Source organism: Brassica oleracea, chromosome C3 (genome assembly GCF_000695525.1).
Source record: "Brassica oleracea var. oleracea cultivar TO1000 chromosome C3, BOL, whole genome shotgun sequence".
NCBI lineage: Eukaryota > Viridiplantae > Streptophyta > Magnoliopsida > Brassicales > Brassicaceae > Brassica > Brassica oleracea.
The window spans coordinates 13,124,350-13,136,739 of NC_027750.1; the positions used below are offsets into that span (position 1 = coordinate 13,124,350).

Here is a 12,390-nt window from a genome sequence, read left to right on the forward strand (position 1 = left end):
GAGATGATGGGAGAGCCTTGGTCTCTACAACCCACACTGGTGCCTCCACTTCTCACGCCATGCCTAAGCCTTCTCATGAGGATGCATTCATCAGGAAGTCAGACATTAAGGCCTTGATCAAGGCTCTCAATGCAAATTCTGGTAACCAAAGTATTAATGCTTTAAATTCTATTCACAATGAATCACACACTGCTAGGCCAATGATCATTAATTCATGAGCTTCTCATCACATGATTAGGGATGCTAGACTGATTAGTGATATTAAACCAGCTCTGGGAAGTGTTGCGATTGAAAATGGTGATAGAATTCCAATTAAAGGAATTGGAAATCTGAATCTGTTTGATAAAGAATCTCAAGCTTTGTATATGCATACCTTTACCTCTAATCTTTTATCTGTGAACAGAGCCACTAATGATTTAAATTGCAATATTATTTTTAGACCTAATGATGTGTGCTTTCAGGATATTGAAACAAGTAAGATGCTAGGCAAAGGTGTGAGCAAGGGAGAGCTGTATTTCCTTGAAGATACCAAGCTTAGATCATAATCTACTTATGCATTTAATTCTGCTTCTGTTTTAGCTAATGATGTGTTATGGCATGCTAGATTAGGCCACCCTCATCTTCATGCTTTGCAACTGATGTTACCTAATCTATCTCTTAAAAATGAAACTTGTGAGACTTGTATTCTTGGTAAACATCATAAATCTGTTTTTCCTTCATCTATGACTATTTATGAGAATTGTTTTGATCTAGTTCACTCTGATGTTTGGACTGCACCTTGTGTTTCTAGAGAAAACCATAAATATTTTGTGACATTCGTAGATGAGAAATCAAAATATACTTGGCTCACATTGATTCAAAGTAAAGATAGAGTTTTAGAAGCTTTTATTAACTTCCAAAACTATGTAACTAACCATTTCAATTCCAAGATCAAAATTTTTAGGTCTGATAATGGGGGAGAATACACTAGCAATGCTTTCAAACAACACTTAGCAAAACATGGAATTATTCACCAGACAAGCTGTCCATACACACCACAACAAAATGGAATGGCTGAAAGGAAAAATCGTCATCTTATGGAGGTTGCAAGAAGCATGGTTCACACCAATGTTCCGAAAAGATTTTGGGGATATGCTGTGGTTTCTGCATGTTATCTCATCAATAGAATCCCAACCAGAGTCCTCAAAGATGTCTCTCCATTTCAGGTATTAAACAAAACTAAGCCTCCTATTAATCACTTGCGTGTGTTTGGGTGTGTGTGCTATGTGTTGCTACCAGGTGAGCAAAGGACCAAGCTTGATCCCAAGAGTATCAAAGCTATGTTCAGAGGATACTCTTACACACAGAAAGGATACAAGTGTTACCTGCCAGACTCAAGAAGGGTAATGGTCTCAAGGGATGTCAAGTTTGTGGAATCAAAGGGGTACTATGATGAGAAGAGCTGGGAAAACCTTAGGGATCTCTAACATGGACCATCTGATAGAGCAAACAACCTGAATATCATCCTGGAAAGTTTAGGAATCAGTAAGCCTCAGAGCAGTGAGGCGCCTAGAACCTATCCATCAACACCAGTGGCTGTAACCAATGAAGAAGCAGTAACAATTGTTGAGCCCGTCCATCCTGATCATGAGGGGGACAATGAGCATGAATCAACACCAGAAACACCAGAAGATGATTCAACATCAGCTCATGATCAAGATGAAGCTGAATCTGAAGATCAGTATGATGGTGATCAAGGGCAGGAAGAAGCAGTGGTAGAAGAGCAGATTCAACCATTGAGGAGGAGTACTAGAGTGAGGAAACCATCCAAGTGGGTTGACACCAGAGTATACTTCAACAGTAATGCAGTGGCTCATCCTATCCAAGCAACCTGCTCTTTTGCAAGCTATCCTCAAGAGCATATAGCTTTCATCACCAACCTGGATCAAGAATATGTTCCAAAGACTTATGAAGAAGCTATGGAGGATGATGAGTGGAGAGAGTCTGTTGGAGATGAAGTTGGAGCCATGATCAAGAATGATACTTGGTATGAAATTGAGCTTCCCAAAGGGAAGAAGGCAGTCACCAGTCGCCTACTCTTCACCATCAAGTACTTGGCAAATGGAAAGCCAGAAAGGAGAAAGACAAGGCTAGTTGCAAGAGGATACACTCAAGTCTATGGAGAAGACTATCTGGATACTTTTGCACCAGTAGCTGAGCTCCACACCATAAGGATTGCTCTCTCCTTGGCTGTGAACTTGGAATGGGATTTATGGCAGATGGATGTGAAGAATGCTTTTCTACAAGGAGAGCTAGAGGATGAGGTTTACATGAGACCATCACCTGGTATGGAAGACATGGTCAAGCCAGGAAATGTCTTAAGATTAAAGAAGGTCATCTATGGTTTAAAACAATCACCAAGAGCCTGGTATCACAAGCTGAGTACAACTCTCAATGGAAGAGGGTTTGTAAAATCAGAAGCTGATCATACTCTCTTCACCCTCACAAGCAAGCAAGGAATTGTGGTGATTCTCATCTATGTGGATGATATCATCATCACAGGGAGCAATAAGGAAGGTATCATCTCTACTAAAGCTTTTCTTAAATCTAGCTTTGATATTAAATATTTGGGTGAGCTAAAGTACTTTCTAGGGATAGAAATATGCCGCTCTAAAGAGGGGCTTTTCTTATCTCAAAGAAAGTACACACTTGATCTTTTAAATGAAGTAGGAAAGCTTGGAGCAAGAGTAGCTAAGACACCACTTGAAGAGGGTTACAAAGTTTTGCGTGAGTCAAGTCAGCCAGTATATGCAAGCACCAAAGGTTCACCATTGGAACATGGTGGAGAGAATCATGAGATATCTAAGGGAGGCTCCTGGTCAAGGTGTTTGGATGGGTTGCAACAAGAGCACTGAAATTGTGGGATACTGTGATGCAGATTGGGCTGGAGATAGAGTGGACAGGAGGTCTACTACTGGTTATTGCACCTTCATAGGAGGCAATCTGGTTACTTGGAAGAGCAAGAAGCAGAAGGTGGTATCATGTTCAAGTGCTGAGGCAGAATACAGAGCAATGAGGAAGCTGACCAGTGAGCTCATTTGGATCAGAAACTTGCTAAGGGACTTAGGCATAGAGACAACAACACCAATTACAATGCACTGTGATAACCAAACAACCATTCATATAGCTTCAAGCTCAGTGTTTCATGAGAGGACAAAGCATATTGAAGTGGATTGTCACAAGGTTAGACAAGCTGTGGAGCAGAAGATCATTCTACCTTGCTACACTAGAAGTGAAGACCAGCTAGCTGATATCTTCACCAAAGGAGCAAGCACCAAAGTCTGTGAGTTCATCCATCCAATATTGGGACTCATAGACTTGCCTAGATCATGATCCTCTTAAGCCATGAAGCATCTACTCTTTTTCCTCTTGTGTGTTTTTGTCCCATTGGGTTTTTTCACACAAGAGTTTTTAATGAGGGATGTCTTCATGGGTTCCAAGCTCAACCATACCTTATGGTTAAGCTTGAAGGGGAGTATTGACATAAACATATAACCAGACTTGAGAACAAGTCACCAGACTTGAGAACAAGTCACCAGACTTGTCCTTGCAAGTTCAAACTCGTCCAAGATGTGTTCAAAGGTCAACCAGACCGTTGGCAAGATCAGAGACAAGTTGGAGTTCTAAATTAGTTAAACTCACATGATATTCTAAATTAGTTAAAGCCACATGATCTATTTAGAGGATAGTGGAAGAAAAAGCTGTTGAGGTGTTGTCCTTTTCAGCTCATCTTGCAGCACCATTCTTTATTTTTTCTCTCTTTGTTTGTATCCCATCTCTGGGCCTTAAAGTATTGTAACATTGTGAACTAAATGAATTAAGGAAACAGAAAATCTCTTTTACTCTATCTCTCTTACTCTTGAGTTACTCTCTCTCTCTTGTTCTTAAGCATCATCTCTCTTGTTTTTCATTTTCTTACATGTCCAAATGTAGAGCATTATCTCTCTTGTTCTTCATTTTCTTACAAAGAGCACCATTAGGACTTTGATATATAATGCCTGAATCTGTTCCTTAAGAACATTTATGCGCTTGTTAGTATTAATATGGTTCTGGCTTTTCCATTTACACAAAGCATTTTGACATCTTTCTATAATTTTGTAGAAAGCTTCAGGAGATATATTCATGCATTCATTGACCCATACCTCCTGAATAATCTTCTTAACTTGAGGCTCAAATCTCCACCAGTTATCATATTTGAAAAGACTTCATTTGCCATACTTTTCGTCATCAGTGGATAGCAATAATGGTTTGTGAACTGAGCCTATCAAAGGTAATAATCTAACATGTGCAGTTGGATATAAATTTAACCGGTCACAACTGCCATTGCTCTACCAATTTTTGATCTTATTTGATTATGAGATCTATTCCCTAACCAAGTGTGAAGCCACATATTGTTTTTAGATCGTGCAAGCAAGAGGTGGACCTGAATAAGGAGAATCGTGCAAGCAAGAGGTGGACCTGAATAAGGAGAAAGAGGCTTCTGGTCTTATTATGCCACCTTCCTTCTCTTCATTGCCTCTGATCTCATTAAAATCTCCAGCACTAATCTTGGCCTCTGTTGATATAAACATGCAGCAGAATCAGATATAATTTGCTCCCATAACATTTTCCTGTACTTCAACTCTGGATTTCCATATATATAAGATAAACAAAAAACATCACTTCCATCTTCTACATACATGTATGTCCTATTTAAGGCTGTAGTCCCCAAAAATTTCAACTTGACTTGTTGTTCATTCCACATGATCGCAAGTCCCCCATTACTGCCTTTAGCTGAGACACAAACGAGTTGTGTGATTCATTGATTACCCTATTTACATAGCTGTCTACATTCTTAGTTTCTATGACAGACACAATATCATGTTTGTACGTTCTCTTGATGTCTTGGAGATGGGGAATTGTCAAGGGGCTTACCAACCCTTGACAATTCCATGGAGGATCCTCATATCACTTGTAATGATTTAAGAAGAACCCCCAAAATTTACTGTTGTGAGTGAGGGTGAGACTGCTCTGTCTCAATCCCTTTTCTTTTTGTCGAGAAGTTGATTCACTTGTACGTGTGTCTTATTGTTGAATCTATTGAAATAGTTCCTTTCAATCCCTTGCAAGAGCTATTATCATGTATCTCCAAATCAATAGTATCTTATGCAGGCAATCAACATCAGTTGTTCTGATTCGGAGAAGAAGATGACTTCCTTATCGAATTCTTTCAACCTATAAACCATAAGATTCAACAAAGATTGAAGAGTAATTGCTTGATATGAGATTGAAAACAAGATTAATTTTGATTGAATTGAAATTTTTAAATCGAATTTTTGGTTAAATTTTTTTTCTTAGGAAAATTGTAGTAGCCTCGCCAAGAAAAGAGAAAAAGGAGTAATCAATTTAGCGGACTTGATAGTTGTTTACTTTCTACTTGTTATTTATGAGTAATTTATTCCCTCTTTTTTCGTAGTCAATTTTCCTTTTATAACATTAACATACATCATTGTTCCAAGATAATGTTATGGGAATTTGTTCTAGCATATTTATTTACTTTAAACCATCTCCAATGGTTTATTCTATTTTTTCCTCTAAACTAGAATAATTCTATAATAGAGTTGGATGTTGCTCTAATAGTACTCTATTTTAGAGTGAAAAATAAAGTGATGAACAAAAAATAAAAAAATTACTCTATATATAGAGTAAAAAATAGGTTTCCACTATTATAGAGTAGAAAATAGAGTACTATTGGAACATTTTTACTCTAAACTCTATTTTAGAGAAAAAAATAGAGTGTGATTGAAAATGCTCTTAGTGCTTGTTTTAGTATCAAATAAAGTAATTGGATTTTTTGTACTATCAAAATGTGAAAGTCGCTTTGGATTTTTGTTGTCTGCAGAATCCAATATTTCTGAAGATAGAAGATCACTGTAGATTCTTTATCTCTCTTGCTTTTTTTTGTTAAAAAAAAACAGAAAGTGCAAGGCAAAGGCTCCGTTCTGCATCTATCCAGTTTTATCCCAAGCGCGTGTTCTTTAAATATTCGATAAGATAGTGTATGTGAGATACACGCTCTTATTCACGTGGTGATTAAACAGAACCACTTGCCTTCGTGTCCATTTAAAGCACCCACATTAGTGAACCCAGTGAAAAGGTTCACAAAGTATTTTTTATTTTTTTATTTTTTTGTTTGATTTTTAGTTTTAAAAAAAAAAAGAAAAAAAATTAATCGGACCAATCGCGGACCACCACGTGCCGTGGGGTCCGCGCTACAGTGATGAACCCGGTTCACTGGGAAAAAGTGGAAAGAGACAAGTTCATCACTATTCATTATTTTAATATTTTTTTTTTGGAATCTGTGTGAATCCTTCATAAGTTCCATAAGTTCACTAATAGGGGTGCTCTTATTATCTTGTTTATTTCTCTTTTTTAGGTCAGCTAAAATATCTGATTTCTCTTGAGTGTAACATAAAAGAACACCAAATCGATAAACGAAGAAAAGCTTCGGTTGATAAAATTAATTTGGAAAAATTGTTTAAGTGAAGGGGAACGGAGCGGCGGAGGAACGTGGCAGAGGAGGCGGAGCAGGGAGGAGAAGATCCGGCAATGTGGGAGAAAATATTAAAACCTAGCTACCCTAGCTTTGCTTGAAGTGAGGCGGTAAGGAAAAGGGCTTGGGATGTTATCACATTTCAGGTTCGATCTACCTGCGATACGAAACTAAATCACATTTTCCTGGTCACTCTACACGGATATGGGCTACTGTATTTCAATCCATTTGAATATCCGGAAGAAGATCTATCGGTGGGCTGCACCTTCCACGCAGAGGTTAAATATGTGTCTAGATTTAGTTTTAACTTTAAAAAAAAAAAAAAAAAAAAATTAAAACCTAGCTGAACTGGTTGGATCCGTCGGAATCCGATCAGCCACCCAAGTTGGTAATTTTAAAATTCGTTAATCAATGTCATCATTATTAAAGAAAGGAATAGAACGGGCCCGAACAAAAGGCCTTTCCAAATCAATTCATAAAATATTTCCTTAATTAATAACTTCCTCTTTCTTAACAATTTTATAAATTTCCGATTTATAGATAATTTACACCCTAACTTTCGTATATAATTCCTTAGAAACATCGTTGAACCAAAAACCGAAGGGAGCAACCCTATCCCCCCCTCTCTCTACATACACACAGGTATTTATCAGATGGCGTGTATCTAGGTTTAGCTCTGATCATCTTGCAATTGCGTTTTGATTTTATAATTCTGACTTTTTGTAATGGTTTTTTTGGCAAAGACCGAGATGAAATCAAGAGATACCTCTCTTGTCCTGCGTCGTCTCCGTCCATTGGCGGGATCGTTCAGATATTACCCATACACGAGGTCAGTGTAGTCCCTTGGCTGTCACGGTATAATTAAGTCGAATAGAATATTGGCTTATATATATTGTTTGTTGTTTTGTAGGACTTTCTCAGGGAAAGAGGATATAAAAGCTGAGGTTATGCGGCTAGGAGTTGAATTCTCCGTACATGTGGCTCAATCAATGCTCTTGTTGTGTGATGACATTCCTACTCTGTCATGGTTCTGCTATATGTTATGGAAAGGTGTTATAAGGGGCCAGAATCACGTGTTGGAAAGGCTGCTTCGTGTTATGCATTTTGTCTACTCAAAATATATCAAACCCAAGAGGACGGCGACGAGTCAGGATTGTGGAAACTCTGTCCAATGGGAATTAATCAGGAACACTTGGAAGCATTTCGCTGATGGAGTCATAATCTTAAATCGCTTTGATTGGTTTCTTAGAACAAACATTACATATTTTGATGAGCGCCAACTATCATCGGCTATTGATAAATACAAGCAACAAGTGCTGGAGAAGCTAGATGATAAATTGAGGTCCCTTTCAGAGGTGAATGGGTTTGCCAAGGTGACGATAGAGTCTAATATTTCTGCCTTGTGGAAATCTCTGTTTGACGATGGTGAAACAATATCCAGAGCGGTGGAGAGTAGGTTTCTTAGAGATTTGTTTATGCCTATTTTTCGCAAACCATTGCCTAGGGATATACTGGCAATGCCAGTAGTATCTTCTCCTTACATTCTAGGGAAGAATTTTGAAACGGAGGAACTGAAAGAGGAGTCCGTGCGATTAGGAGTTGAGCTCTCCTTATACGTGGCTCAATCCATGTTCTCCTTGTGTGATGACATTCGTACTATGTTATGGTTTTGTTATAGGTTGTGGCGAGATGCAAAAGCGGGCGCCATTAATGAAGGGCATGTGATGGATAGGTTGCTTCTAGTTATGCATTATGTCTACACAAAATATATCAAACCGACGAATGGGGTATATCAGATTGATGGCAACAATTCGGCTCGGTGGGGAGTCATGTGGGAGACTGACAAGATTATTGGTTATCAATTTCGTATGTTGAATTGTACTGTCTACTTACTCAAAGCGGGAGGAACATGTGGCCGAGAGGCTACGTCGTCTCCTGTTGAAGAAGGGGTGAAAAAGCTTGTGGAGACGTTGGAGTGTGTGAGAAGTGTTTCAAAAGCTTATGGGTTTGCGAGGGATGCAATGGAGACTGACATTTTAGACATGTGGAAGTCTCTCTTTGACACAGAAGCTAAGGAAGCAAGACACACACTGAGAGCCATAAAGCAGGGAATTATCCATGACTTGTTTCTCCCTCTGTTTAACGAAGCACCGTAGGGACTAGTTTCACTTGTTAAATTTCTGATAATTTTATTTTTTATTATTTTCATTAATATTCTTCTGTTGTTTTGGAGATTAACTATTGAGACTGTGTCGCGAGTCCTGGCTATATACAGTTTATTTTATCTCATCCAACATAAAGGTAAGAAAGAAGAAAAAGAACACTATACAATTTCGTAGAAAGTAATTATAAATTAGCCGATGAATCTCGATAACGAAGATTGATTATAAAAGTAATTATACTGACGCCTTGTCGTCCTCCCTCTGAGAAACATAATAGCTGAATAATCTACTATAAATAAAATTACATCATCCAAAATATTCCATGCAAACAAATTAACACATCAGCCATATCATTTAAAACAACTTCAGTTTGATTGTCGTTCTTTTTGTGTCAACGTCTTCAGGGATATAACTCAAACGATTCCTCTTTCTCCCTTTTTTTCCTGCTCTGCAAAACGTATTTTCGATGAACCTTTTTTCGTCAAGCTTGATCCTAATTTGAGTTGGTTAATAAAACTTCTTCTTCGGAATACTTTTCTCAGACCAGCAAATTTAATCAACCAATTAGAAAGAGCTATCTCATATTAAAACCATGTCATTTCTAAAACAAAAAAAAATAAAATCTGCACAGACTAATTCTAATTATTCCAGTAACCTTTCATTTTTTTTTTTTGAACATCTGGATTGATATTAATCAAAAGTGTTTGAAACCCAAGAACACAAGGCAATGCCTTCTACCACAAGGTAGGAAATTTGAAAAAAAAATAAAGCAAACACCACTCTAAATAAGAGTCATAAGTCGCTTCTATTCCTTTCTCTCGCAAGCCGCTCATGAAGCCAGGAAGGACCACCCAAAGCTAGGTAAGATTGAAACTTTCCATCTCTCAGCACACTTCTTGCTATGTCACGGGCAATCCCGTTCGCTGATATTTTCTCTCCTTCAAAAACCACCATAGTAAACTTCTCTTTGAGTTTCATCACTTGGTGCAGCAAATCCCTGTATCGAGGCCATTGAAGGGGTGATTTAATAGCTTCCATCACCTCGTTGTAGTCCGATGCAATGATTACTTTTGTGATTCCTATATCACTTAGACTCATCAGGGTCCAGATTACACAGCGCAGCTCAACGACCATTCGATTGGGTGCATGGATGAGCACGTCCCTTGCATGATGAGACACATTACCAGACTGATCTCTTGCAATCCAAGCTATCCCACTGTGAAGGTGTGCATTCCTCCAATTGGCGTGGATATTGCATTTGATTACTCCATTCTCAGGCGGTGACCAGCTATCACAACTTAGCAGACAATGTCCCTTCGCACTATCTCATGGTGGAGCAGTGTTCAACAAAAACCATTGGTCGACTTCGTTTACCATATCTCTAAGTAATCGCTCCATGGATTCTTGAGTTTCAGCATACACGATGGAGTTCTTGTTCTTCCATACTAACCACAACATCCAAGGAACAAAGCGTACTAAAGTCTGCGGTCTGCTCTTATCCTCCATTAAATTAAAAACAAACACCAAATTTTCTTCAAGAGAGCGTTGTAGTGACGCAACAGGGAGCCGGTTTCTTGCATCAGACCATACCCGAGTGGCTACTGAGCACTGGTACAGGACATGATTGATAGTTTCTGAGCCGCCTTGGCATAATTTACACATAGTATCCACACCAAGACCTCTGGAGTTTAGCCGCTCAGCAACAGCTAAAGCTCCTGACACGGCTCTCCAAAGAAACATTTGAATCTTTGGTAGTATAGGAATTTTCCATATTCTTCTCTTCAATGCATTCCGAACCTGTTCCTCTGGAGGAATCGGTCCTGCCACCAACGACTTTGCTTTAGCGAGCATCTCGTAGCCAGTCTTGACTGTGTAAGCCTTGTGCCTTGAGTGAGCCCATACATAACAATCATTAACTTCTCCTGGCACCATTTGCTTAATTCTACGAACCTCATTCGGAGGGAATAGCTCTGTTAACCACAAATCATTTCATTCACCTGGGCTGTCAAATAGCGATGAGACCTTAAGATTAGCATCAATGAGCAATTGTCGATTGACAGGACGCCTCAAAACATCGTCCATGATCCAGTTCTCACTCCAGATTGATGTCGATCTCCCATTGCCAATGGACTTAATGAGTCCCTTCGTCAGAAGCTCACGCCCAAACATAATGCTTCTCCAAGCATATGAAGGTATATAACCCTTACCACACTCCAAGAAATCCTTGTTAGCATAGTATCTACCTCTGTAAACTTGTGCTAGAAGGCTCTGTGGCTCGTTTAGAAGTTTCCATGCTTGTTTCGCCAACAAGGCTTGATTAGAATCCTCAACGTCCTGGAAACCTAAACCACCAAAGTCCTTCGGCATACAAAGCTTTGGCCAAGACACCAAATGTATATTTTTCTCATCACTACACTCATTCCACCAAAAGGCCACCATTGCACTCATAATCTTTTGAAAATTGTGCTTCGTCAATCTGAAACAAGAAATAGCGTAGACAGGAAGAGCCATAGCAATTGGCTTAAGGAGTATCTCCTTTCCTCCAAAAGAAAGCGTTTTGGCATACCATCCACTAAGTCTTTTACCAAGTTTCTCACCTATAAACGCTAGTAACTTCTGTTTCGAACCACTGAAACATTCTGGGAGTCCCAAGTAAGTACCAGCTCCACCCTCATTCTCCATCTCTAGTAACCCGGCAATCAGGCGTTTCATCACATGATCAGTGTCAGCACCAAACGTGATTGAGGACTTATGAAAGTTAAAATCTTGCCCTGATGCTTTGCCACACAACTCTAAACAGTGTATAAAGCTGGTACATTCTTTCAGTGTCGCTCTGCATAGAAAGAGGCTGTCGTCAGCGAACAATAAGTGTTGTATAGAAGGATAGTTTCTCGTTAGTCGCATTCTGATGATGTTACCCTCTCCAGTTCAGCTCTGTTCATCACATGCACCAATGCTTTTACGCATAAGATGAAAAGGAATGGAGACAACGGGTCACCTTGTCGTATACCGCGTTCCGGTGTGATCCTCCCATACGTCTGACCGTTAAAGAGCACTATATAAGTAACCGATCGGATACACAACATAATCCACTGAATCTACTTGCCGTCAAAACCCATTCTCTGAAACAAAACTTCCAAGAAATCCCACTCTACTCTGTCATAAACTTTTGACATATCTGTTTTGATCGCAATGTAGTCTCCTTTGCAGTTCGGGTTGGTTTTAAGGCCATGTACCATCTCATGCGCTATCAGTAAGTTATCGGAGATCAGTCTGCCTGCAACAAAAGCTCCTTGGGTTGGTGATACCAAGAGAGGAAGAATGCCTTTCAAGCGTGCACATAAGATATTAGAGACAATCTTGTACGAGACTGCACATAAGCTGATTGGCCGTAAGTCCGTCATGAGAGAAAGGTTAGGTTTCTTTGGTAGTAGACAGAGCTGGGTGTAGTTCCAGTCTTGGGGTATAGCTCCCTCCATGAAGAACTTCTTCACCTCTTCCACGATTTAAGGTCCAGTGATAGACCAAAATTTCTGAAAGAAATGACCTGTCATACCATCTGCCCCGGGAGAACTATCACTCTTTATTGCTTTCACCGCTCTCCTTATCTCTGCATCAGTAACTGGCTTGATCAGTCCCTCATTCATACGATCTGTC

The 12,390-nt window shown here is 39.3% G+C and overlaps 1 protein-coding gene across 1 annotated transcript; it reads left to right on the forward strand.

The window, feature by feature from the left end:
- Positions 1 to 7,145: 7,145 nt before the first annotated feature.
- LOC106332682 lies at positions 7,146 to 8,860 on the forward strand. The gene is made up of 3 exons (XM_013771157.1): positions 7,146 to 7,213; positions 7,315 to 7,400; positions 7,482 to 8,860. Exons 2-3 carry the CDS (start codon positions 7,321 to 7,323, stop codon positions 8,725 to 8,727), a joined length of 1,326 nt encoding a protein of 441 aa, XP_013626611.1. The 5' UTR covers positions 7,146 to 7,213; positions 7,315 to 7,320; the 3' UTR covers positions 8,728 to 8,860.
- The last annotated feature ends 3,530 nt before the right edge of the window (positions 8,861 to 12,390 follow it).

Bases quoted from the DNA above. Each gene is read 5' to 3' on its own strand.
- LOC106332682 (XM_013771157.1), top strand. From the start codon at position 7,321: ATGAAATCAAGAGATACCTCTCTTGTCCTGCGTCGTCTCCGTCCATTG. The intron at 7,401-7,481 runs GTCAGTGTAGTC...GTTGTTTTGTAG, and splicing joins AGATATTACCCATACACGAG to GACTTTCTCAGGGAAAGAGG.